The 17,843-nt window shown below is 48.8% G+C and overlaps 3 protein-coding genes across 3 annotated transcripts in view; 2 read left to right on the forward strand and 1 right to left on the reverse strand.

Moving 5' to 3' along the window:
* Positions 1–6: 6 nt before the first annotated feature.
* EBNA1BP2 (EBNA1 binding protein 2) lies at positions 7–10,632 on the forward strand. Its single transcript, XM_025206979.1, has 9 exons — positions 7–362; positions 822–905; positions 5,100–5,266; positions 6,270–6,393; positions 8,623–8,712; positions 8,981–9,056; positions 9,345–9,435; positions 9,888–10,050; positions 10,405–10,632. Exons 1-9 carry the CDS (start codon positions 300–302, stop codon positions 10,453–10,455), a joined length of 909 nt encoding a protein of 302 aa, XP_025062764.1. The 5' UTR covers positions 7–299; the 3' UTR covers positions 10,456–10,632.
* Positions 10,633–10,780: 148 nt separating this feature from the next.
* Positions 10,781–17,250, reverse strand: FAM183A (family with sequence similarity 183 member A). Its single transcript, XM_025207204.1, has 4 exons — positions 17,196–17,250; positions 16,812–16,915; positions 11,562–11,620; positions 10,781–11,208 (listed from the first exon to the last, which is right to left on the reverse strand). The coding sequence occupies exons 1-4, from the start codon at positions 17,248–17,250 to the stop codon at positions 11,043–11,045; spliced, it is 384 nt and encodes a 127-aa protein (XP_025062989.1). The 3' UTR covers positions 10,781–11,042.
* A 432-nt stretch (positions 17,251–17,682) lies between these two features.
* The window catches only part of PIF1 (PIF1 5'-to-3' DNA helicase), a 13,945-nt gene continuing 13,784 nt past the window's right edge, over positions 17,683–17,843 (forward strand). Inside the window, exon 1 of the mRNA XM_006015853.1 lies at positions 17,683–17,699. Within this exon, the coding sequence (XP_006015915.1) occupies positions 17,683–17,699 (17 nt within the window). The remainder of the gene's footprint in view (positions 17,700–17,843) is intronic.

Here is a 17,843-nt window from a genome sequence, read left to right on the forward strand (position 1 = left end):
GAAGTGGCGGCGGCGGCACGAGGTGAGCGTGGCGGCGGCGGCCTAGGCTCCGGGGTTCCCGTCGTGTCCGAGCCTTGCGCGCCGGGAAAGCTGCTGCGGCCTTGGCGGCTCTTCCCCGCGGGGGGCCCTGCTGCACCCTCTGTGCGCGGTGCTCCAGCTCCTCGCGGACCCGCCTCGGTCTTCGGGCCAGGAGGGCAGTTTGTCGGCCTCTCCCCCGCCCCGCCCCTGGGGCCAGGGTGGGCTTGCTGTGAGAAGCGGAGCGAGCCAGAGCACGTCCCCCGTGTCTTCTCCCCAGGGCCATGGCAGACTTCGAGGATCAGTCCGGATCGGAGTCGGAGGAATCCCTCGTCACCGACAGAGAGGTAGGCGCCTCGTGCTGAGCAGTGCGTGCAGGATTGCTCCCTGCCGCCCCAGAAAGGAGGTGGGCAAGGGGTTCCCCAGGCTGAGTACCCCAGAGACTAGGAAGTCAGGAGTGGTGGTAACGCTCTGGGGCACCATGACTCGCTCGTGCCCTAGTCGTTCTCAGCTGGGGCCTGTGGTGTGGCCCTGGACAGAGGGACCGAGCATGCCGCGTTGCAGCTTGCAATACACTAGCACCTGGTGTTTTTGCCTCGGCTGTTAGTGTGGTGCGTGGCCTCCTCACGTCTTGTCTTTGCTCTCACACCCTGCTCGGAGAGGCGTGGACTTGTATGGATGAGTGGACTCAGCACTGCTGACTGAAGGGTCCTTTGGTCTGTCCAGATTGTCAGACCCTAGGCAGGGGACACAGCCCACCTTCCTTTTAAGATGCTGGGGGACCTGACCACTCTTCTTCCCTACAGCTCCAGGAAGCGTTTTCCAGGGGTGCCCTGAAACCTGGGCTGAACATTGTGCTTGAAGGGAAAAAGAAGGCCCTGAACAACGTGGTGAGTACCATGCCTTGCAGCTCTTGGTGTGAGGCGCTTGCTTGGGGAGGTTGGGCTCTTGCCTGTGGTTACACAAAGGAGTCAAAGAGATTGTAAATGAGAAGCCCTTAAGGTTTAGTTCATTAGGAACCTCAGAGATGTTTCTGGGAGCCACTGCAGAGCTGTGTAGTGACAAAGGCTGGTGTTTGTGGTAGAGGTGGTGCTGCTGGCCCCATAGCCCTCTTCTCCTGCAAATGGACATGATTAGCTGTGTTAGTCTGAAATTGAGCTGTGATTGCCTGTTCCTGTGAATTGACCATGTTCGCTGCTGTTGCGCGGAGGTGCTGCAGCTGATGGTGCTCATTGACTTTAGCTGCTGTGTAGAGTGGTGAGATCTGCTTTCAATATTTCATGGCCTGTGAGGATCTTTGCAAATTGTTAGAGCTCTGCTTATAACAGGTTCTGTAGAGGTTCTGTTTTCTGGATTGGATAAGATGTTAAGAGGTTGAGTCCCACAGCTTGGCTGTGGTCTGCAGAGTACTGGGTTTGTTTCAGATTTTGCAGAAAATGTTTTATTGTTGCCATAGGGCTAACCTGCTGAATTTAAGTTGTTATGCGACACTTGTGATTGTTTAGCTGGGGACTGAATATTGGATGATGAGCTTTCATTAGGAGCCCATCCTAATTACTGTGTGAATGTTGTTACTCCATAATACAGTTGCCTAGGAAGCACTGCTCTCATTCGCACCAGTGTAAGATGTGCTAGAATGCTTTCTGGAGGAAGCCTGTGGGATGTGGGTCAAGGATGACCTCTACCTGACTCAAGAAGTCTGTGGGCCAACGAGAGGCAAAGCGCTGCTCGACCTGGTACTGGCTACTGGGGATGACCTAGTCGGCGACCTAGTGATCGATGGGAAGCTGGGTGACAGCGAACACGAGCTGATCACCTTCACCATCCGCCAAAAAGCTGGCAAAAAGCTGGCAAGCAACGCGCAAGTCCTTGACTTCAGGAAAGCCGACTTTGACAAGCTCAGGAGGCTTGTCAGTGAGGCCCTAAGGGACCATGACCACGGAGAAAGGGGAGTTCAAGAAGAGTGGTTGCTCCTCAAGGGAGCGATCCTCAATGCACAAACTAAGCCTATTCCATCTCGGAGGAAAGGCAGCAAGAGGGCACAGCAGCCCCCCTGGCTCTCCAGGGACCTAGCAGACCTCCTGAGGCTAAAAAGAAAGGCCTACAAAGGATGGAGGATGGGAGTCACCTTCAAGGAGGATTATTCTGCACTGGTCCGGTCCTGTAGGGAGCAGACCAGGAAAGCCAAGGCTGCAACTGAACTCCAATTAGCTTTGAGCATCAAGGACAATAAAAAGTCCTTTTTCAGATATGTGGGGAGCCGGAGGAAAAGCAGGGGCAACGTTGGACCCCTGGCGGGCAGGAGACGGGGACGAGCCGGGGCGAGAGAAGCAGCACAATAGGGACAAGCCTTCCTGCCGCCGTCTCTCCGCAGCCCACCCCGCTGCTCCTCTTCCCCGCCTCGCTTAACCGGCTCCGATGTGGAGCCGGGCAGTGCCCTTGCAGCAGGCCCCGAGATTCATGCTGTCCGCAAAGACGGGGGGGGGTTATTTTTTGAGGTGGAAGTTTGCATCCGAGCTGGCTCGGGGTTGCGCAGCCCCGGGCAGCGGGAGCCTGGAGTAGCACGAGATCTGCAAGGCACAAGGCGCTGAGGGGCAGGCCGCTTCAAGGGGGGGTTGTAACGAGTTGAGGGCCCCAACTCTTCCGTCCAGGAGGAGCGTGCACCCGCTGCAGATGCTTCAGGGTTGTTGTGTGGGTTTTTTAAACCCAAAAGCTTGCTAAGAAAAATGTTGCTGACTATTTAAGTTGGTCTAATAAAAGATATCGGCTTCACCTGAAGAACCGTGTCTGCCTGTGTCCTTAGACCAACACGGCTCCCCCTACACCCCAGTGAAAAAGAGGCTTGTGTAAAACTCGGCGTCAGCAGAACGCGTCCGGGTGGGTTTGTAGCCTCACCGATCACAAGGGGTTTTATTTAAACGTGTTTCGTAAATGTAAACGTGGCCCTGTGTGCCTGTAGCCATAAGTCAGAAACCTGCTTTGGTGCTGAGTGAAAATTAAATATCCAGCAGTTGGTATTGAACAGAACGGGTTCAGTGGAGAGCACGGGTGAGCGAGACCCGCTGTATCGTCATGCTAAGTTTTTTGGTGGGGCAGTGAGACGCGCCAGGCATTCTCCCTGCCACGTTTCCGTTCCAGAGGTCGAGGGCCCCATGTAAAGATGCTTGTCATGAGGGAAATGTTAGGCCAAGAAAAGTTGGGAGGTTAAATAACAACACCGTGCAAATGACCGGTACCTATGCACAAACAAAATACACCCTCTTTTTAGCACTTCGTTGGCCATTTCTAGAGGGAACGTTACATTTGAGTAGAAAACGGTAGTGAATAAAGGGGAGTTTTTACATTCCATAAGCCAGAGTTACACAACTTCAAAAAGGATGTGGAGAAGCTTGAGAGAGTCCAGAGAAGAGCCACGCGCATGATCAGAGGTCAGGGAAGCAGACCCTACGATGACAGGCTGAGAGCCCTGGGGCTCTTTAGCCTGGAAAAGCGCAGGCTCAGGGGTGATCTGATGGCCACCTACAAGTTTATCAGGGGTGACCACCAGTATCTGGGGGAACGTTTGTTCACCAGAGCGCCCCAAGGGATGACGACTAGGTCGAATGGTCATAAACTATTACAAGACCGTTTCAGGCTGGACATAAGGAAGAATTTCTTTACTGTCCGAGCCCCCAAGGTCTGGAACAGCCTGCCGCCGGAGGTGGTTCAAGCGCCTACATTGAACACCTTCAAGAGCAAACTGGATGCTCATCTTGCTGGGATCCTATGACCCCAGCTGACTTCCTGCCCCTGGGGCAGGGGGCTGGACTCGATGATCTTCCGAGGTCCCTTCCAGCCCTAATGTCTATGAAATCTATGAAATGTGCTAAATCAGTGTGTGGCGCATGCACACTGTCTGCACTTAGTTTCTAGTATCTTACCAGACGAGAAACTCCACAACAAGCTAAATCAGGGGTTGGAAACCTTGTGTCACTGGGGCCACTGCCTGCAACCCAGCCTTTCCTGTGGGACCACACGCATACACCCCCAGGTGATCAGCAGATGCTACCAAGGGAAGAAATAGAAAAAGGTAGATGCCAGTGGAGCCACTCTGCTCCAAAATGTACACTCAGAAGGTGAGAGAAACAAGATTTGCAAGACAAACTTAGTCTATTTTATCAGATCAGTTGAAAAGAGTTGCTGGCTACTTGGTATACAGTCCTGCCTCAGTTCCCCCTTGTGCTTTCCACAGCTGTCACAGAATCATGTGCTTGCCTTTTTATGGCTATTATATCCTTAACTAGCCAATTGCCCATCAAGAATGATGGGGGTGGGGGCTGGCATGCCACCTAACGCCCATGCTGTTGCTGTTCTGCCTCATGCAAGCAGTGGGAGGGGGAGCCGAGGCCAGCACTGCTGGCCCTGGCTCCCCCACCCTCTGTCCGGTCCTCGGCGCAGCTTCGGAATCAGGTGGCCTCCTCCACATTTGGAGCACTCTGATCGGCTGTTTCTGTCAGCCAATCAGAGCGCAAATAAAGCGTTATGGACAGACAGATGGACAGACTTGGGCTTTTATAATATTAGAATGGTAATATCTGAGTTCCCCAAAACGGTATTGGGCATGTTGCGCGTTAACTTCTTTCATCAATCTAAAGTTGCCTTGATGTCATTAGATTCCTTCCTTGCTCTTTCTTTTCTCACATGTCAAAAACAATCACCCTGTCCCTCAGTTAAATCACATGTGAACTGTATTTGGTTCCTGTCTCTGTTTCTCTGCTGGGTTCTCAGCCTGTATCTGGACTCTTTAGTTTAACAGCAACCTCTCTTGAGCTTAGTTTATTAAAACAATATGCCCGTTCAAATTTCAACCTAAATCTGGCCCCTCTGATTATGTCTCTCTTGTAGTTTTCCTGCTTTCTTAATCTAAGTTTAACAAGACTCAATGCTCATCACCTGAGGAAGCAGCCAACATTATGCACTGAGGGGCTGAGCCACGTCCTCAGAAGGCAGGGCCACATGTGACAAAAGCATTTAGTTTTGCTATCCTAGGAAGGAGGTGTCTGTTTTGTGTCTTGCTGTTAACAGAGCCTTGTTCTCTTTTCCAGGATGGCTTGAAGCAGTGCCTGTCTGAATTCACGCGGCACCTCGAGTGGGTGGAAAGGCTGGATGTGACTCTGGCTCAGGCATCAAACTTCACAAGTCCCACCTTGAGTCAAACACCTGACAAAGCTTCTCCTGACCCTGAGGATGACTTCCAGAGAGAGATGAGTTTGTAAGTAAGAGGTGATGTCTCCTGTGGGACTGTAGCATCATAATGCACACAGGCAAGAAGTGTGCAAGGAGCTGGCACTGCTGCAGCCTTGTACGGGGATGCAGGAGCAGGGAGCCCTTTGCAGGGTTAGGGTTTGAGCTGCAGCAGGGCCAAGGCAGGAGGTGCCATATTAGATGGAGCCTGCCAAGCTGCAACAGCTACTGGGATAAGGGGCGCTCTGTTTCTGGCTGCTGTGCTTCTCTGGGATGAGGGGAGCGCAAACAAAATTGTAACTCAAAGGGGGGCTTGGCTCAAAAAGTTTGAAAACTGCTGTCCTAAACAGTGGTCTGAGGTTGATTCAGTGACTGTATATGGGACAGTCTCATTGCAACAAATGCACCAACATCTTTCGGTGGTCTTAGTTTCAAGGATGGGAGGAACACTGAATCTGAAAACTTTGTAGGCAGTGCAGATTGTCTGCACCTAGAAATATTCTGTAAATTGTAAGATTACATTAGCCTGTGCCAAGATGACTGCACACTGTAAACAGATATACTGCTGCTGTACTAACACACTCTTGGGAAATACTACCAGCTGCATAGATCAATGCTAAGTTTTACGTAGGCATTTCCCCCCCCAAAAAGTACATTACTTTTCTAGAGTGCATAACAAAGGGAAAAATGGAGATTCCTGCTAGGATATGGTCTTAATGCTGTTGTAATTTTACCTGTTGTATGTCTTGTGTATTATAATGTAACTTGTAAAGTATTTAAACTATGTATTTAATGAGGCTGGAATAGGAAACTTCTGTTCAGTGTGTCAGTTAAGGTTGTTGTCACCTTAACTACATTTGGGGGTTCTTAAAGCTGCAATGTTAACATCACTCTGACATTCTGAGGGATTTAATGTTTATTTGTCTGGCATAAATACCTAATATAAGCAGAATGCCTGTTATACCTGCCTGCTACTTACTATGCAGCTTGTACTCGTCATGCCCTAAACTGCTATCTTCCTGTCTTCCCAGCTACCATCAGGCTCAGGCAGCGGTGCTGACTGCTTTGCCTCAACTACATCACCTCAAAGTTCCCACCAGGAGGCCAGATGATTACTTTGCAGAGATGGCTAAAACTGACCAACAAATGCAGAAGGTATGAAGTCGAGAATGATTTTTCCTTCCTTTGTATGCTACACGGAGGGCCTAGACATCTTGGTACAAACTTTGATTCATCTTAGTATTTAGTCAGTGATATATGGTCAGAACTCAGTTGTTGAGAGGACCTGTAGTCCATCTCATTCAGCTGCATAGCTTTGACAATGGCCTGTGTCAGAGGCTTCAGGTAGACAGTGAGAGAATGCTATGTAGTGGTGTGTCATGAAATAGCCCACCCATAGGGGAAGTGTCTTCCTAATGCCTGTCCGTGGTGGGCCTGTGCCTGGAAGCAGGAAGGTTTTATATCTTGGCACAGGGGTGTCAAAGATCTGGCCCACAGAGTCATATCATTTGGCCTGCAGTGCTGCCTGCCTACATGCAGCACATCCTGGCCCTGTGCACTGAGCCTGTCTGGTGCAGGCTGCAGTATGGGACATGTGCTGCATATAACACTAGCACTGGGGCTGGTCCAGATCAGGGCCACAGACCAGCCTCCTGTGTCAGATCCAGTGTGCAGGGCTGGTTCAGTGCAGGCACCACTTGCAGCATGTGCCCCAGACTGGCCTCATGTGCTATGTGTAGTGTGCATCTCAGACTGGTCCCACACACTGTCATACACGGGGCCAGGGCCAGCACATGTTGCGTGTGGCATGGGGGACAGAAGCTGATATGTTGCAATCACCATGCATGACCAGTCCAGGGCACAGGCTGCATGCAGCACCCACACCAGACCAGGCTAGTGGCTGCATCCCACAGACTGGTCCCACACCCAGGCTGGATGAGTTTGACACCCCTGCCTTAAGGAAGTGTTGACCATATGACTGAATATCTGTTACTCATGTAAATGGCACCCTGCCCAGCTATAGCTTCAGGCCTATAAGATATACTGACATTGAGTTCCACATCCTGCTATGCATTGCACGGAAGGTATTTCCACTGTTTAAAACAAACACATTGCCTTTTTACTCACTGAATGGTTGGATAACCTGTATTGTATTCACCAACACTCAGGACCCTCTCTTTAGACGACAGCTTTGCCAGGGGAAAGAGATGGAAGTAATATTTTTTCCATAACAGCTGCTGTCTTACTGTTAGCTGGACATTCTTATCCATTTAATTATGAATCCTTCTAAACTTGTGCTTTCTGCTTTGTTGCAGCAAGTGCCACAGGCCAGCTACATGCTGTGCAGTTAGAAAAGACATTCCTTTAACAGTGTGAACATTGTGATCTTTCAGTTTCATTAAATGTCTCATTGTTCTTCAGTGGAAGTATCAGGTACCAGGTGAGACTTACATGTGAAGGAAACAAGTTTCATAGGGTCTGGCCCTTGTTTATGGAACTCATTTCTGCAAATACATAGGATAAGCGCTCTCCCTGTGCTCCTTTTGGCCTTAAATAGATGGTATATTTAAATTAGATTCTCTAATTGGTTCAGTCAGTGTTTGTATATAACAAGGTAACAGGTATACTCCTACTTTTGTTTGGCAGGCAATCTTAAAAATGTTAATGGACTTAAAGTGCACGTATAATGAATGTAGATGGGCTGTTATGGATGTTGTAATCTTGGTCCAAAATTGGACCTTGTATTTTCCTTGTCCTACAGAGGAATGACTAAGTTAGGTCAGATATTTGAAGCTAGAGTCTGACTGGGGAAAGGAAGAGAAAATGGTGTTTATGTTATAAGACTTAATGTGTGTGGTCAATGAGGCACAGGTCTTTTCTTAGTATTTTGATGGCCTGGCAGTATCTTCCTGAAGCCCTGATCATTGGTCTTGGGGAACAGCAGTGTCATTGTGTAGATGAGTTGTTTCTTACTGTCACTGCTACCTTTTCCCTTGTGAACAGCAAAGCTTTCCTTGTGCCTCACCATGTATTTTACAGGGATTTCCCTATAAATCTGTGTTGGAATCTCTCTGAACTTTGGATTCATTGAAAATTGCATCATTAACTAAAACCAGGAAGCTTGTCATTGCTTGAGGATGGGGAGGAAGGGGTTTCCAGCACTTCTGCAATGAGCATACTCAACTTGAGTTATTCACCCTAATGGAAAGCAAGGAAGGTGTACTGCATATAGCACTGTGGCACTTTGTCTAGGTGGTAGCCTTAGAAGGCTCCTAGGTATTTTATAAATATTGTACAACTTAAACTCTAACTACATATTTTTAGGAGCAGTGCTATTCTTTTGGCTCCCTCTGCATAAGTCTTGTTGTTTATTTTCCTAATTAGATCCGACAGAAGCTTAGGAGTAAACAGGCAGCAATGGAGAAGTCTGAGAAAGCAAAGCAGCTCCGTGCACTGAGGAAATATGGCAAAAAGGTGAGAGAAGAATCTGATAGAGCAAGGTCTTACTCTTAGTGTGGCAAGACTCTGGCACCTTTGGATGCAGAGTTCAGAAGATGAAACTTTGTGGGCAGGGATTCCCCACTCCTGACTAGGGAGGCTGATGGGAAAGACCCAAGACAGGAGCAGTTCCCAGCTGCTGCTTGGATGGGGAGAGAGGGAGAGCACTTGGAAAGTGAAGCCCTCACGGGGAGTGTTGGATGTACAGGAGGGAGCAAAGCTTGTATTTGGTCTCTTATTGCAGGTGCAAATAGAGGTTCTACAGAAGAGGCAGAAGGAGAAAGCAACAATGCTGAATGCAGTCAAGAAATACCAGAAAGGTGAAACCATGGATCTTTAGAAGGTTGGGGGAGTGGGGACAGTCGGACAGGAGAGAACAGAGGGTGCTGTGCATGCAGGTTGTTACTGATCAGCACTGGAGGATGAGCTGAACGATGGTGTCATTGAATGGGGAGGGCCACAGGTTATCTGCAGCAGCACAATGGCTTCCATGTTCAGAGAGGCTAACACTGTTTTTGTCTGAAGCTGTGACTTGTTCACACTGGAAACTCCTCTGTGCCTTGCTTAGTGATAGCAGCTACACAGCCACTCTGCTCTTATTTCTACAGGCCTCTCTGACAAGTTGGATTTCCTAGATGGAGAGCATCCACCACCTCGGGGGAAGAAGGAAGGAGCTGGAGGTCAAAGAGTAAAGAAAGGGTATGATTGGAGGTGGGGGGGAGGGGTGCATCAGGGATCTGTAGCTGCCCAGTCTTGTGTGGAAGTGCTTTGCAGGGGAGTGCTCAGCCCAGTTATTTTCTGGGATGGGGGCACTGAAGAAGCCAGAAGAGTCATTTTTCTGTTCTGTGCTCCCTAGGGAGACATTACTGCTTCCATCCTTTCCTTATGCGGGGGAGAAGCTAGTTATGGACTGGATGGAGCAGTGCGTTGAGTGAATTTTGGGGGTTTTTTCAGTGAGAAGACATAGGACATCTGAAAATGACATCTAGGATGTGGAGAGAGGTAGTTAGCCATGTTAGTCAGGTTAGTTTATCCAGGGTGTGGCCGTGCTGCCAGGAGTGAGCTGATAGGAAGCTTCTCCACAGATCCTGTGTGCCTTTTGGGACCTGGTGAAGAGGGGCTCTGTCAATGACTAGCTGTTTCTGTTTCAGGCCAAACGCCAAGCGACGCTACAAGAACCAGAAGTTTGGGTTTGGTGGTAAGAAAAAAGGCTCAAAGTGGAACACGCGTGAGAGTCATGACGATGTGTCCAGCTTCCGGGCAAAGGTGGCCCATAACAAGGTCCCTGGGAAAGCTGGGAAGAAGGGCTTCAATGTGAGTGAGAAATGTGCTGTGGACTAACAGCCCAGGGGTGGGGAGGGAGGGCAGGACTGGGCCCAAGCTGCACAGGGAGAGCTGTGTCTGCTGTGGGACTGGTACCTAAATGCTGGATGTGGGAAGATAGGCTGCACATCTTGGGGCTGATCTTCACTGGTTGTGGACAAGGCTGCCCAGGCAGGAAGGACAAGTTCTGTGGCCAAGAAGATCCTGTGGGTGCCTGAGCATGTGGAGTGTTTATCCTACCCTGTTGTTGGTTGCCCCCCTCCCTCTTATGCTGCATTGCTGTTAGCAAGTTTTGGGGGCACAGCCAGCAATCTGAACTTGTCTGCTCTCTCTCCTCTCTTACAGAAGAGACCTGGCAAAAAGATGAGGCAGAAAATGAAGAGCCGAGCAGGATAGACGCTGCTTCCCAGCAGGGAATGTTTATCTTGCTGCATAGGAGTGCAGATAGCACTCTTCTTGAAGCACTGAAGTGCAAGATGGGGAACACTGTCTGTTTCTTTCAAGGATTCTTTTTTTCTTCTACTTAAGCCTTTAGCCTGGCATTGGTGAGCTCATTAAAGAGTTTGCACAGAACTCTTCTGGATTCCACTGCATCTTCAGTTTGTTGTAGGAGGGACTTGAAACCTACTCCCATTGTTCTCTTTAAGCCATCTCTTCCCACAGCTGCCCCTTATCAGTGCCTGGAATCCTCTGGGTTAAACAGGAAATGCTGCCTAGTGTGGTGACAAAAAGGGCAGTCCCTTTCAGGTTCTTAGTATAGCCACTCTTGGGTGGGAACATTAAGTGACAAATGTTACACTTCTAAACAGATTTATTTTGTAACCATAATCAACTTACAGGTCTGGCCAGACAAGGATTCCTCCCTTGTCCTCCTTCCCAGAAATCAGTAGGACTACACATGGCACAAGGAGGCAGAACATTGTGTGGAAACTCCAGTCAGCACCCACCTGCCTGCCTAGCAAAGCAGTGCTTGTACTATCGCCCTACTGCATATTTTCACTCTGCTCCTTCAGGCGCCACGTGGCTTCCATATACTTGGTGATCTCGCTCTTCTGGCGTGGGAAGTAGAGCCTGCGGTCAGTGCGGTCCACGCTGATCTGCAGAAATGAGATGAAATCCAAGCACACACAGTCTAGTAGATGCTCCCTGCTGAAAACAAGGACCTGTAAAATCACTGGCTGCTGTTGTCTAGAGTTTTCTGAAAGTGCAGCAGGACTCTTGCCTCATTATCATAATGCTGCTTCGGGATAACAGCTGATCACCATTAGGGTAAGGAAATCAAATGTGATGAACGAAGAGCCTGCATGGCAAGTCCAAGATTTACTGGTGGATTCTACTAGGATGTGGGTGCTGGGCTTTACAAGAAAGAAACTGAAATGTTTTTGTAAACTGCACTTCAAAGTGATTCTATAAAAAATGGCATCATGGTGTCCTAGACCTCAGTTCAGATTTGCTCAGCTGTAAAGGTATCTTTTTTTTCCCTTCTAGTAACGTGGTCCTACCTTTTGAAAGTTGGGCCCACAGCTCTGGCTTGGCCTCTTCTCACTGGCCACTGACACACCTGAGGAGCACCATAACATGACATTTTTGGAGCAGGAGAACCTAGTGAGCTCTTTGCAAGAACAGACTCCCTCCCCTTAGCTATGTTTGGTTGGAAGGCTATTAGTATAAAGCAGTAGGTAGGCAACTATTTTGGCTGGAGTGCTGAAAAAACCACAATGTCTACCTTGTAAGGGTCCAGAGTGCTGGCATGCCAGAAAAACAAAAGAAGGGTAGAGGGTACATGGCAGGATGCACTGCATATTAATATAGTTAATAATCATAACTTTTCCTTTTTTCCTAGTAAATACTAGGTCTTCTAATAATTCTAAGTCTGCTGACGAATAAAATTTCATATATTATCTTTGTTCTTGTGTATTCTTTTTTTTGTTAAGCATGTTCTGACGTGAGAGCAAAAAAAGAGAAAAAGGGAAGGGGGACGGGGGAAAAAACGAGAGAAAAGAAAGAAAGGGCTGTGCCAGTTGTGATGGCTGTTTCTGGGGTCTAGGGGCCCCTGCACATGGTACCTGGCACACAGGGAGGCTAAGGCCAGACCTAGGAGCCCCCCAGAGCCCAGCCTTGAGCCCATCCTTCTGAGCTGCCCAGGTGGTGTCCCTCATGGCCAGGGCGGCTGTGGCCCATCTCCACAGAGCTGTGTGGGCCAGACCAGGCCTCGCCTTGGATGCTGCTGGGTACCCCCACCCACCCGAGCCTGTGAAGCTCCAGGGCAGCCCCTGGTTCCCGCCCAGCCCCTGCACTCCAGCTGCTGCCTTCCCAAGAGCCTGGCAGTGCCGGCCTGCCCCCTTGCTGCCTGGACCCTTCCCTGAGGGCCAAGCCCTGGTGCTGTCCCTTCCTGGCTCTGCCACCCGCACAATGACCCTCCCTAGTGCCTGCCCAAGCTCTGGCCTTGCCCACCTCACGCTGGGGCTCAGGCAGGCACTGCAGAGAGTTGCTGTGCTGGAGGCTCCCAGCCAGCTCAGCCCTGAGCAGAGGCCCAGGGGACTCCAGTGGCTCCCTTGCACTGGGGGTGGCTGTGCCCCACTCATACTGTGCCCAGCGTGCAGGGATACTAAGCCCAGAGCTGGGAGTGCCCCCCGCAAGACCTGCCCCAGCCAGGCAGCATCGCCTTGCAGGCAGGGCGGCTACAGCCCATCTCCACAAAGCTGCATGGGTTGGGCCAGGCTCCAGCCTGGGTGCCACTGGGCACCCCCCAACCACCCACTGCAGCCCAAGTCTGTGGAGCCCTGGGGCAGCCCCTACCTCCCACAGCCACCCTGCCCGTCTGCACTTGCCATCTGTGCACACCAGGCACAGCACAATCTCTAGAGCTGGGACCTGTGGCTGTTCTGGAGAACCCGAAGGAGCAACTTAAAAATGTTTTGTTTAAATAGTTTCCTTGTACACCTCCTGGCATGCCCAATTGCACATGCCACTAATTGGCATGTGTGCTGGGGGTTGCCTATCCCTGGTACAGAGGATTTAAAGGAACACTGAGGCCAGTAACACTGACCATGAAGATATGTAGGAATACGGAGTGAAGAGGATCTGGTTTTTTCCTCTGCGTATAGCTGCTCATAATTTGCCTCTTTTCAAGACCTTTATCTGCCTCTTCTACTTGCAGCGTGCATCCTTCTAGGCTCCCGTGTCTCATTTCTAAAATTCTCAGGCTTTTTGTATTATCCCTTCAGTATGTAATGCTCTCTGCTAGTCATCTCACTGTTGCATTTCCTCTTTCTTAAATTAGAAATACAAACCTACTTTTTAAGTTAAACAAAATGACCTGCCACTTGTCTAATGCATATAGCATGGAGGTGGCTAAACTCATTTTTAGTTTCCCAGTCCTCTCCCTCAAAGGACCAAACCTCTTCATTCTCTTTTGGTAAGCTCCTTTCAACCATTCCAGTTGGACCTTGTAGCACAGGGAGGAGAATCGCCAGTAGCCAGGAAGCAGTACAAGTTGACTTGCACTGTGTCAGAATCCACAGGAAGAGATTTGTCCCCCATTACTCCAAAGATTGTCCAAGTCCGGCACTTTTTGTAGGCAAGGTAAGTTAAGGGAGTGATGTTATTTAAGGTAAAAGATAAGTTAACCTGGGAGAAGGGGGCGCCCTACCCGGGAGTTGCACAAAGGTTTGGCTTTTTGGTGTCTCTCATATCCCATGAAGTAACAGCCTGGCAGTCTTGAGCAATTGAGGAAAGAGGCACAATGTGAATGCTTGATTTAATTTTGCTCACTTTTAGTTACAAGACTGATACTTGTCTAATAGAAAAAGAATTAGCACATTATATACCTTGCCACCCTTCAGCAATAGGCAGTTGCAGGGATGTCTGTTCAAGAAGTGGCTGGTTCTGGAAGGACTTAAGTCCAATGCCACTCCACTGAGTATTTACTGGTAATTTTTCCTTCTCAGTAGCAGGAACTCTTAACATCCACCTGTCAATCCTGTCTTCAGTTCTAAAACAAACTTTTTTCAATTGTACCCTCCTTTAGCTAATGGGGAGATTTAGCAAACCAGGAGTCTTCAGGGAACTTTGGTACTACATCTGCTCAATCAGCCAGCATGATTAAAACTACTGCTTTTGTAAGATGTAACTTTTTTAATAAACAGATATTCTCAAGATTATTCATTTTTTCTTGGGTGTTTTCATCATTACTTGGAAAATTCTGCCTGGGATAGATCTCAGGCTGATTATTAATTTCTTTGTTCCTTCTCACTTAATTGAAGGCTGAGGCATGGTACCACATTCTTCTACACATACTTGTAACTTTATTACCTGACAGCTGTTGCTTCTTTCTCTTGTTTCTTTAATGTATTGTGCTGGGTGGCAGTGATACAGAGTTGAATTCCATCTTTTTGATGTAGTTGCATGAACATTTTGAGACATGATGGGGAAGGGGATCCTATCATTTCTACTCTATCATGCAAATGACTCCCCCTCTGAGGATCCCTGAAGTTTTTGCTCCATGTATATTCCTCAGCCAGAGAGAGGCACTGAAGAGTTTCAGGGCCAGAGCGCAGGGTTTGAGCCCTGGGCACACCCTGTGGGAGATGTTATCTGTCAGTTCTGTGTTCCTGAGGGAGCCCTGGAACCCAGCTTGCTGGACTTGCAAAGGACTTTTTCAATTCCACCCCCCAAACACACACACCTCATCTAACCAGAACTAAGCAGAAAAAAAGTTTAATAGGCATCTCGGGCCGTACATTCCCCAGTCCCAGTACGGGAGGCCTATTTAAACGTGATTGACTACAACTCAGTTGTTGAGTTAGGGAATGCTGAGGCAAGAGACTGAGTCAGAGGGGGTATGGGCGACATTTAAACAATGGTTAAGGGTTCATCACAACATCCAGTCCATTGGAGCCCTGACCACAAATGCTGTCATACTTTTCCTGAGATGACTGGCGGAAGTCCTTCCTGCAAAGTTTATGAACACTCCAAGTAATCAATCCCCTTAAATATGTTAAAAGACTACAGTAAGATTTGAAAGTCATGCTAAGCTGAAGCTTATTCACAACAGGTAAAATACAAAACACTGATGTTGACTTCACAGTGCAAGTATAGCTAGGCCATCTGAGAAGCCCTTCCAGTATATCTTCTATATTCATAATAATTTCAAGCTGGCTCCTAGGTGTCTGGTTACTCCTAAAAACTTGATGTTTTTCCTGGTTGTTAATCAGTTTCTTGAGATGTTCCAAACCAGATAACCCCTTGTCACTGAAAAAGGTAATTCATTTAAATTGAAACTGTTTATATACCAAGATTTTCTCAGTCAATTACAGCTTGGGCCCTCTTGATTTACACAATAAAAAGAATGCTTTGAAGACGCTGGACTAAGGGCATAAGAAAGCAGTAAAGCAGCAACCAGTGTGCTTCAAGAGGGAGAAATCTCTTTGACACCATCTGCTGTTGTTCTCGAGAAGCTGAGATAAACAGATCGTCTCTTTCGGTCACCTGTTTAACCTTCAACTATTGTGCTAGGAACTTTACCTGTCAACAAACCAACCAAGTGCCTTGGAACAGTGAGATCCCAGCTCTCGCTCTCTCTTTCTCCCTCTCTCTTTTTCTTTCTAGGCATAGCTTTCTGAACCTGAATTAGTTAAGCTTGAGCTAGGTTTCCCCAAATACTCAATCAAACCAGGGTAATATTGTAATTAGGTTTTTTTGTTTTCCCTTGCATGTCTATTACTACTAGTACCATCATAACTTTCATATACTTAGCAATAAATAACGTTTATAGTCAAACTGGTGGTAACTGGTTGATTTTTTTCCTTCTCTACTTCCCCTTCCCCACTTGCTCTGCAGCAATGCTTCTTTTACCTAAGCCAAAGGTCCCTGTGAAGCCCAAATATACTGTGGGGTCCGCTCATCTAGAGGCTACCACTACTGGGACAGTTAGGGCAAAAGATTGGGACATGCTGAATGAGACACACACAAGGGGATCAGCTTGTAAAGGCTGATTGACCCGGTTTGGCTCAGATGTGCCCTAATGAACTGAATGCTGGCCCATGAACGTGTCAGCTGGACACACAGCCTGATTCAGAAGTATTCTGTTCACCTGTGTGCTTGTATCTGGCTGCATTTTATTGTTACCTTAATGAACTGATTCCCGGCATATGAGGGTGTCAGCCTGTACATGCTGATCAACCCAGTCAGGTCAGACGTGTCATGTTAACCTGTCTGCGTGTGTATGTATTTGATTGATTTGGTGGCTAGAGAAACCCAGCCCCACTGAAACTGAGTCCTGCAAGATAGCTCCATTGAGGGTGAGGACTCACAGAAGGGAGAGATACAGCTCCATACAGAAACACAAGTAACACAAGCAGCACATTGATAGAATTACAAGACCCTAGAAACGTATTCCGAATAAACGAGCACTCCCCAAAGTGACGGGCAAATCTGGTAACAGAGAGCATGGGGAGGGTGAGTAGGAAGGTGCTGTTGAGCAGGGAGTTCTGAGAGCAGTGGGGGGCAGGAGTCTTATAGCATGGTTGGTGGCCGTTATTCTTGCAGCAGTGTCTGTGCCCAGCTGCTGTTGCAAAAACAATTTCCTGGGCCAGTTTTTGTGGCCAGGGCATGGACTCCTGTGGGGTGGAGATTATTCTGGCACTGTTTTTAAGTTGGCACCCAGGGCTAGGGCTTCCTCGCCCTCCCCAAGTCATGCTACTGCCCAGGGCCTAGAATGAGCTGATCCTTTTTTATGGAACTCTGCTCACCAAGGGTGTAGTGGTCCAGCCAATTTCCTGGCTCTCTGTTTGTGGCTCCGAGTATTTCTTGATTGGCTCCAAAGCTGCATGGTGAATGAGATTCAGAAACTTGGCTGATGGATAAAAACAAAAACAACAGATGAGTACAGAGGCTAAGGGATAGTTTTAAATCAAACTAAAGAAACCAGAACAACTACGTGCGGATTGTGTATGACCCAATGGAAGAGTTTATGTTCTACTGGCATAAACAAGAGGCACTGGCTATATTTGTTTATAACTGAAAGTTGGTACTAATCGCTCTCTTTCAAAACAATTTTAGCCCGATTCTCTTAGAAGACTGGGGCCATCCATAGTCAACTGATACATGCAAGTGCTTGCAGGGGTTTCTAGTACGCTGTTGGCTACTGCCACTTCCAGGCAGATGTGAGCCTGTCTTTACCATGTTCATGTTCGAACGTTTTGGTAAGTCGCCAACACGTGCCAAGGAAATATAGCAATGGGGGCAGGGGACTTTTACCAGTTTACATCTTGGTATTAAGCTGGAGTAGGTTTTGCAGGACCAAGAACAAGGAGTTGTGGAGAACAAGGGATTATGTAAAAAGCCTGTGATAAACAAGGACAGCTTCCTAGAGAAAAGACCACAGGAATACATAATGCTTTTCAATACAGGGCAGCCCGAGTATAGGGCTTGCTGCTTCTGTACTGGTCAAGTCGATTAAAAAGGCCTGTTAAACACGGCAGTTATATAAGCAATTAGAACCGGAGACGGCAGGGCTCAGGCTGCACGAGGGCACCCGCACTCCGCTCTCGCGCGCTAGCCTGGACGCACGCAAGCCGCGGCTTAATCAGAGCAACGGATTACGAGCGGAGGAAGCTGCGCATGCGCTCAGCCGCCGGGTCAGGCCGGGCGCGCGGCCGCGCTAGCGGTTCACCGCAGCTCGGGAGGGCGGGGAGCTGCACGGAGCAGCCCGCACGGCGCCGGGCGCTTCGCCAGCCGGCGGGGGCCCGCCGCAGGGACCGCCCCGGAGCGCGGGGCCCCCC

The sequence above is a fragment of the Alligator sinensis genome, unplaced genomic scaffold (assembly GCF_000455745.1).
Source record: "Alligator sinensis unplaced genomic scaffold, ASM45574v1 scaffold781_1, whole genome shotgun sequence".
Lineage (NCBI taxonomy): Eukaryota > Metazoa > Chordata > Crocodylia > Alligatoridae > Alligator > Alligator sinensis.

Coding starts and splice junctions, on each gene's coding strand:
- FAM183A (XM_025207204.1), bottom strand. CDS start 17,250: ATGAACATGGTAAAGACAGGCTCACATCTGCCTGGAAGTGGCAGTAGC. Junction 16,916..17,195: donor AAGTGGCAGTAGCCAACAGC/GTACTAGAAACC, acceptor TTTATCCATCAG/CCAAGTTTCTGAATCTCATT. Junction 11,209..11,561: donor GTGGGCCCAACTTTCAAAAG/GTAGGACCACGT, acceptor CCTTGTTTTCAG/CAGGGAGCATCTACTAGACT.
- EBNA1BP2 (XM_025206979.1), top strand. CDS start 300: ATGGCAGACTTCGAGGATCAGTCCGGATCGGAGTCGGAGGAATCCCTC. Junction 9,057..9,344: donor AGTCAAGAAATACCAGAAAG/GTGAAACCATGG, acceptor TTATTTCTACAG/GCCTCTCTGACAAGTTGGAT. Junction 9,436..9,887: donor GGTCAAAGAGTAAAGAAAGG/GTATGATTGGAG, acceptor TTTCTGTTTCAG/GCCAAACGCCAAGCGACGCT.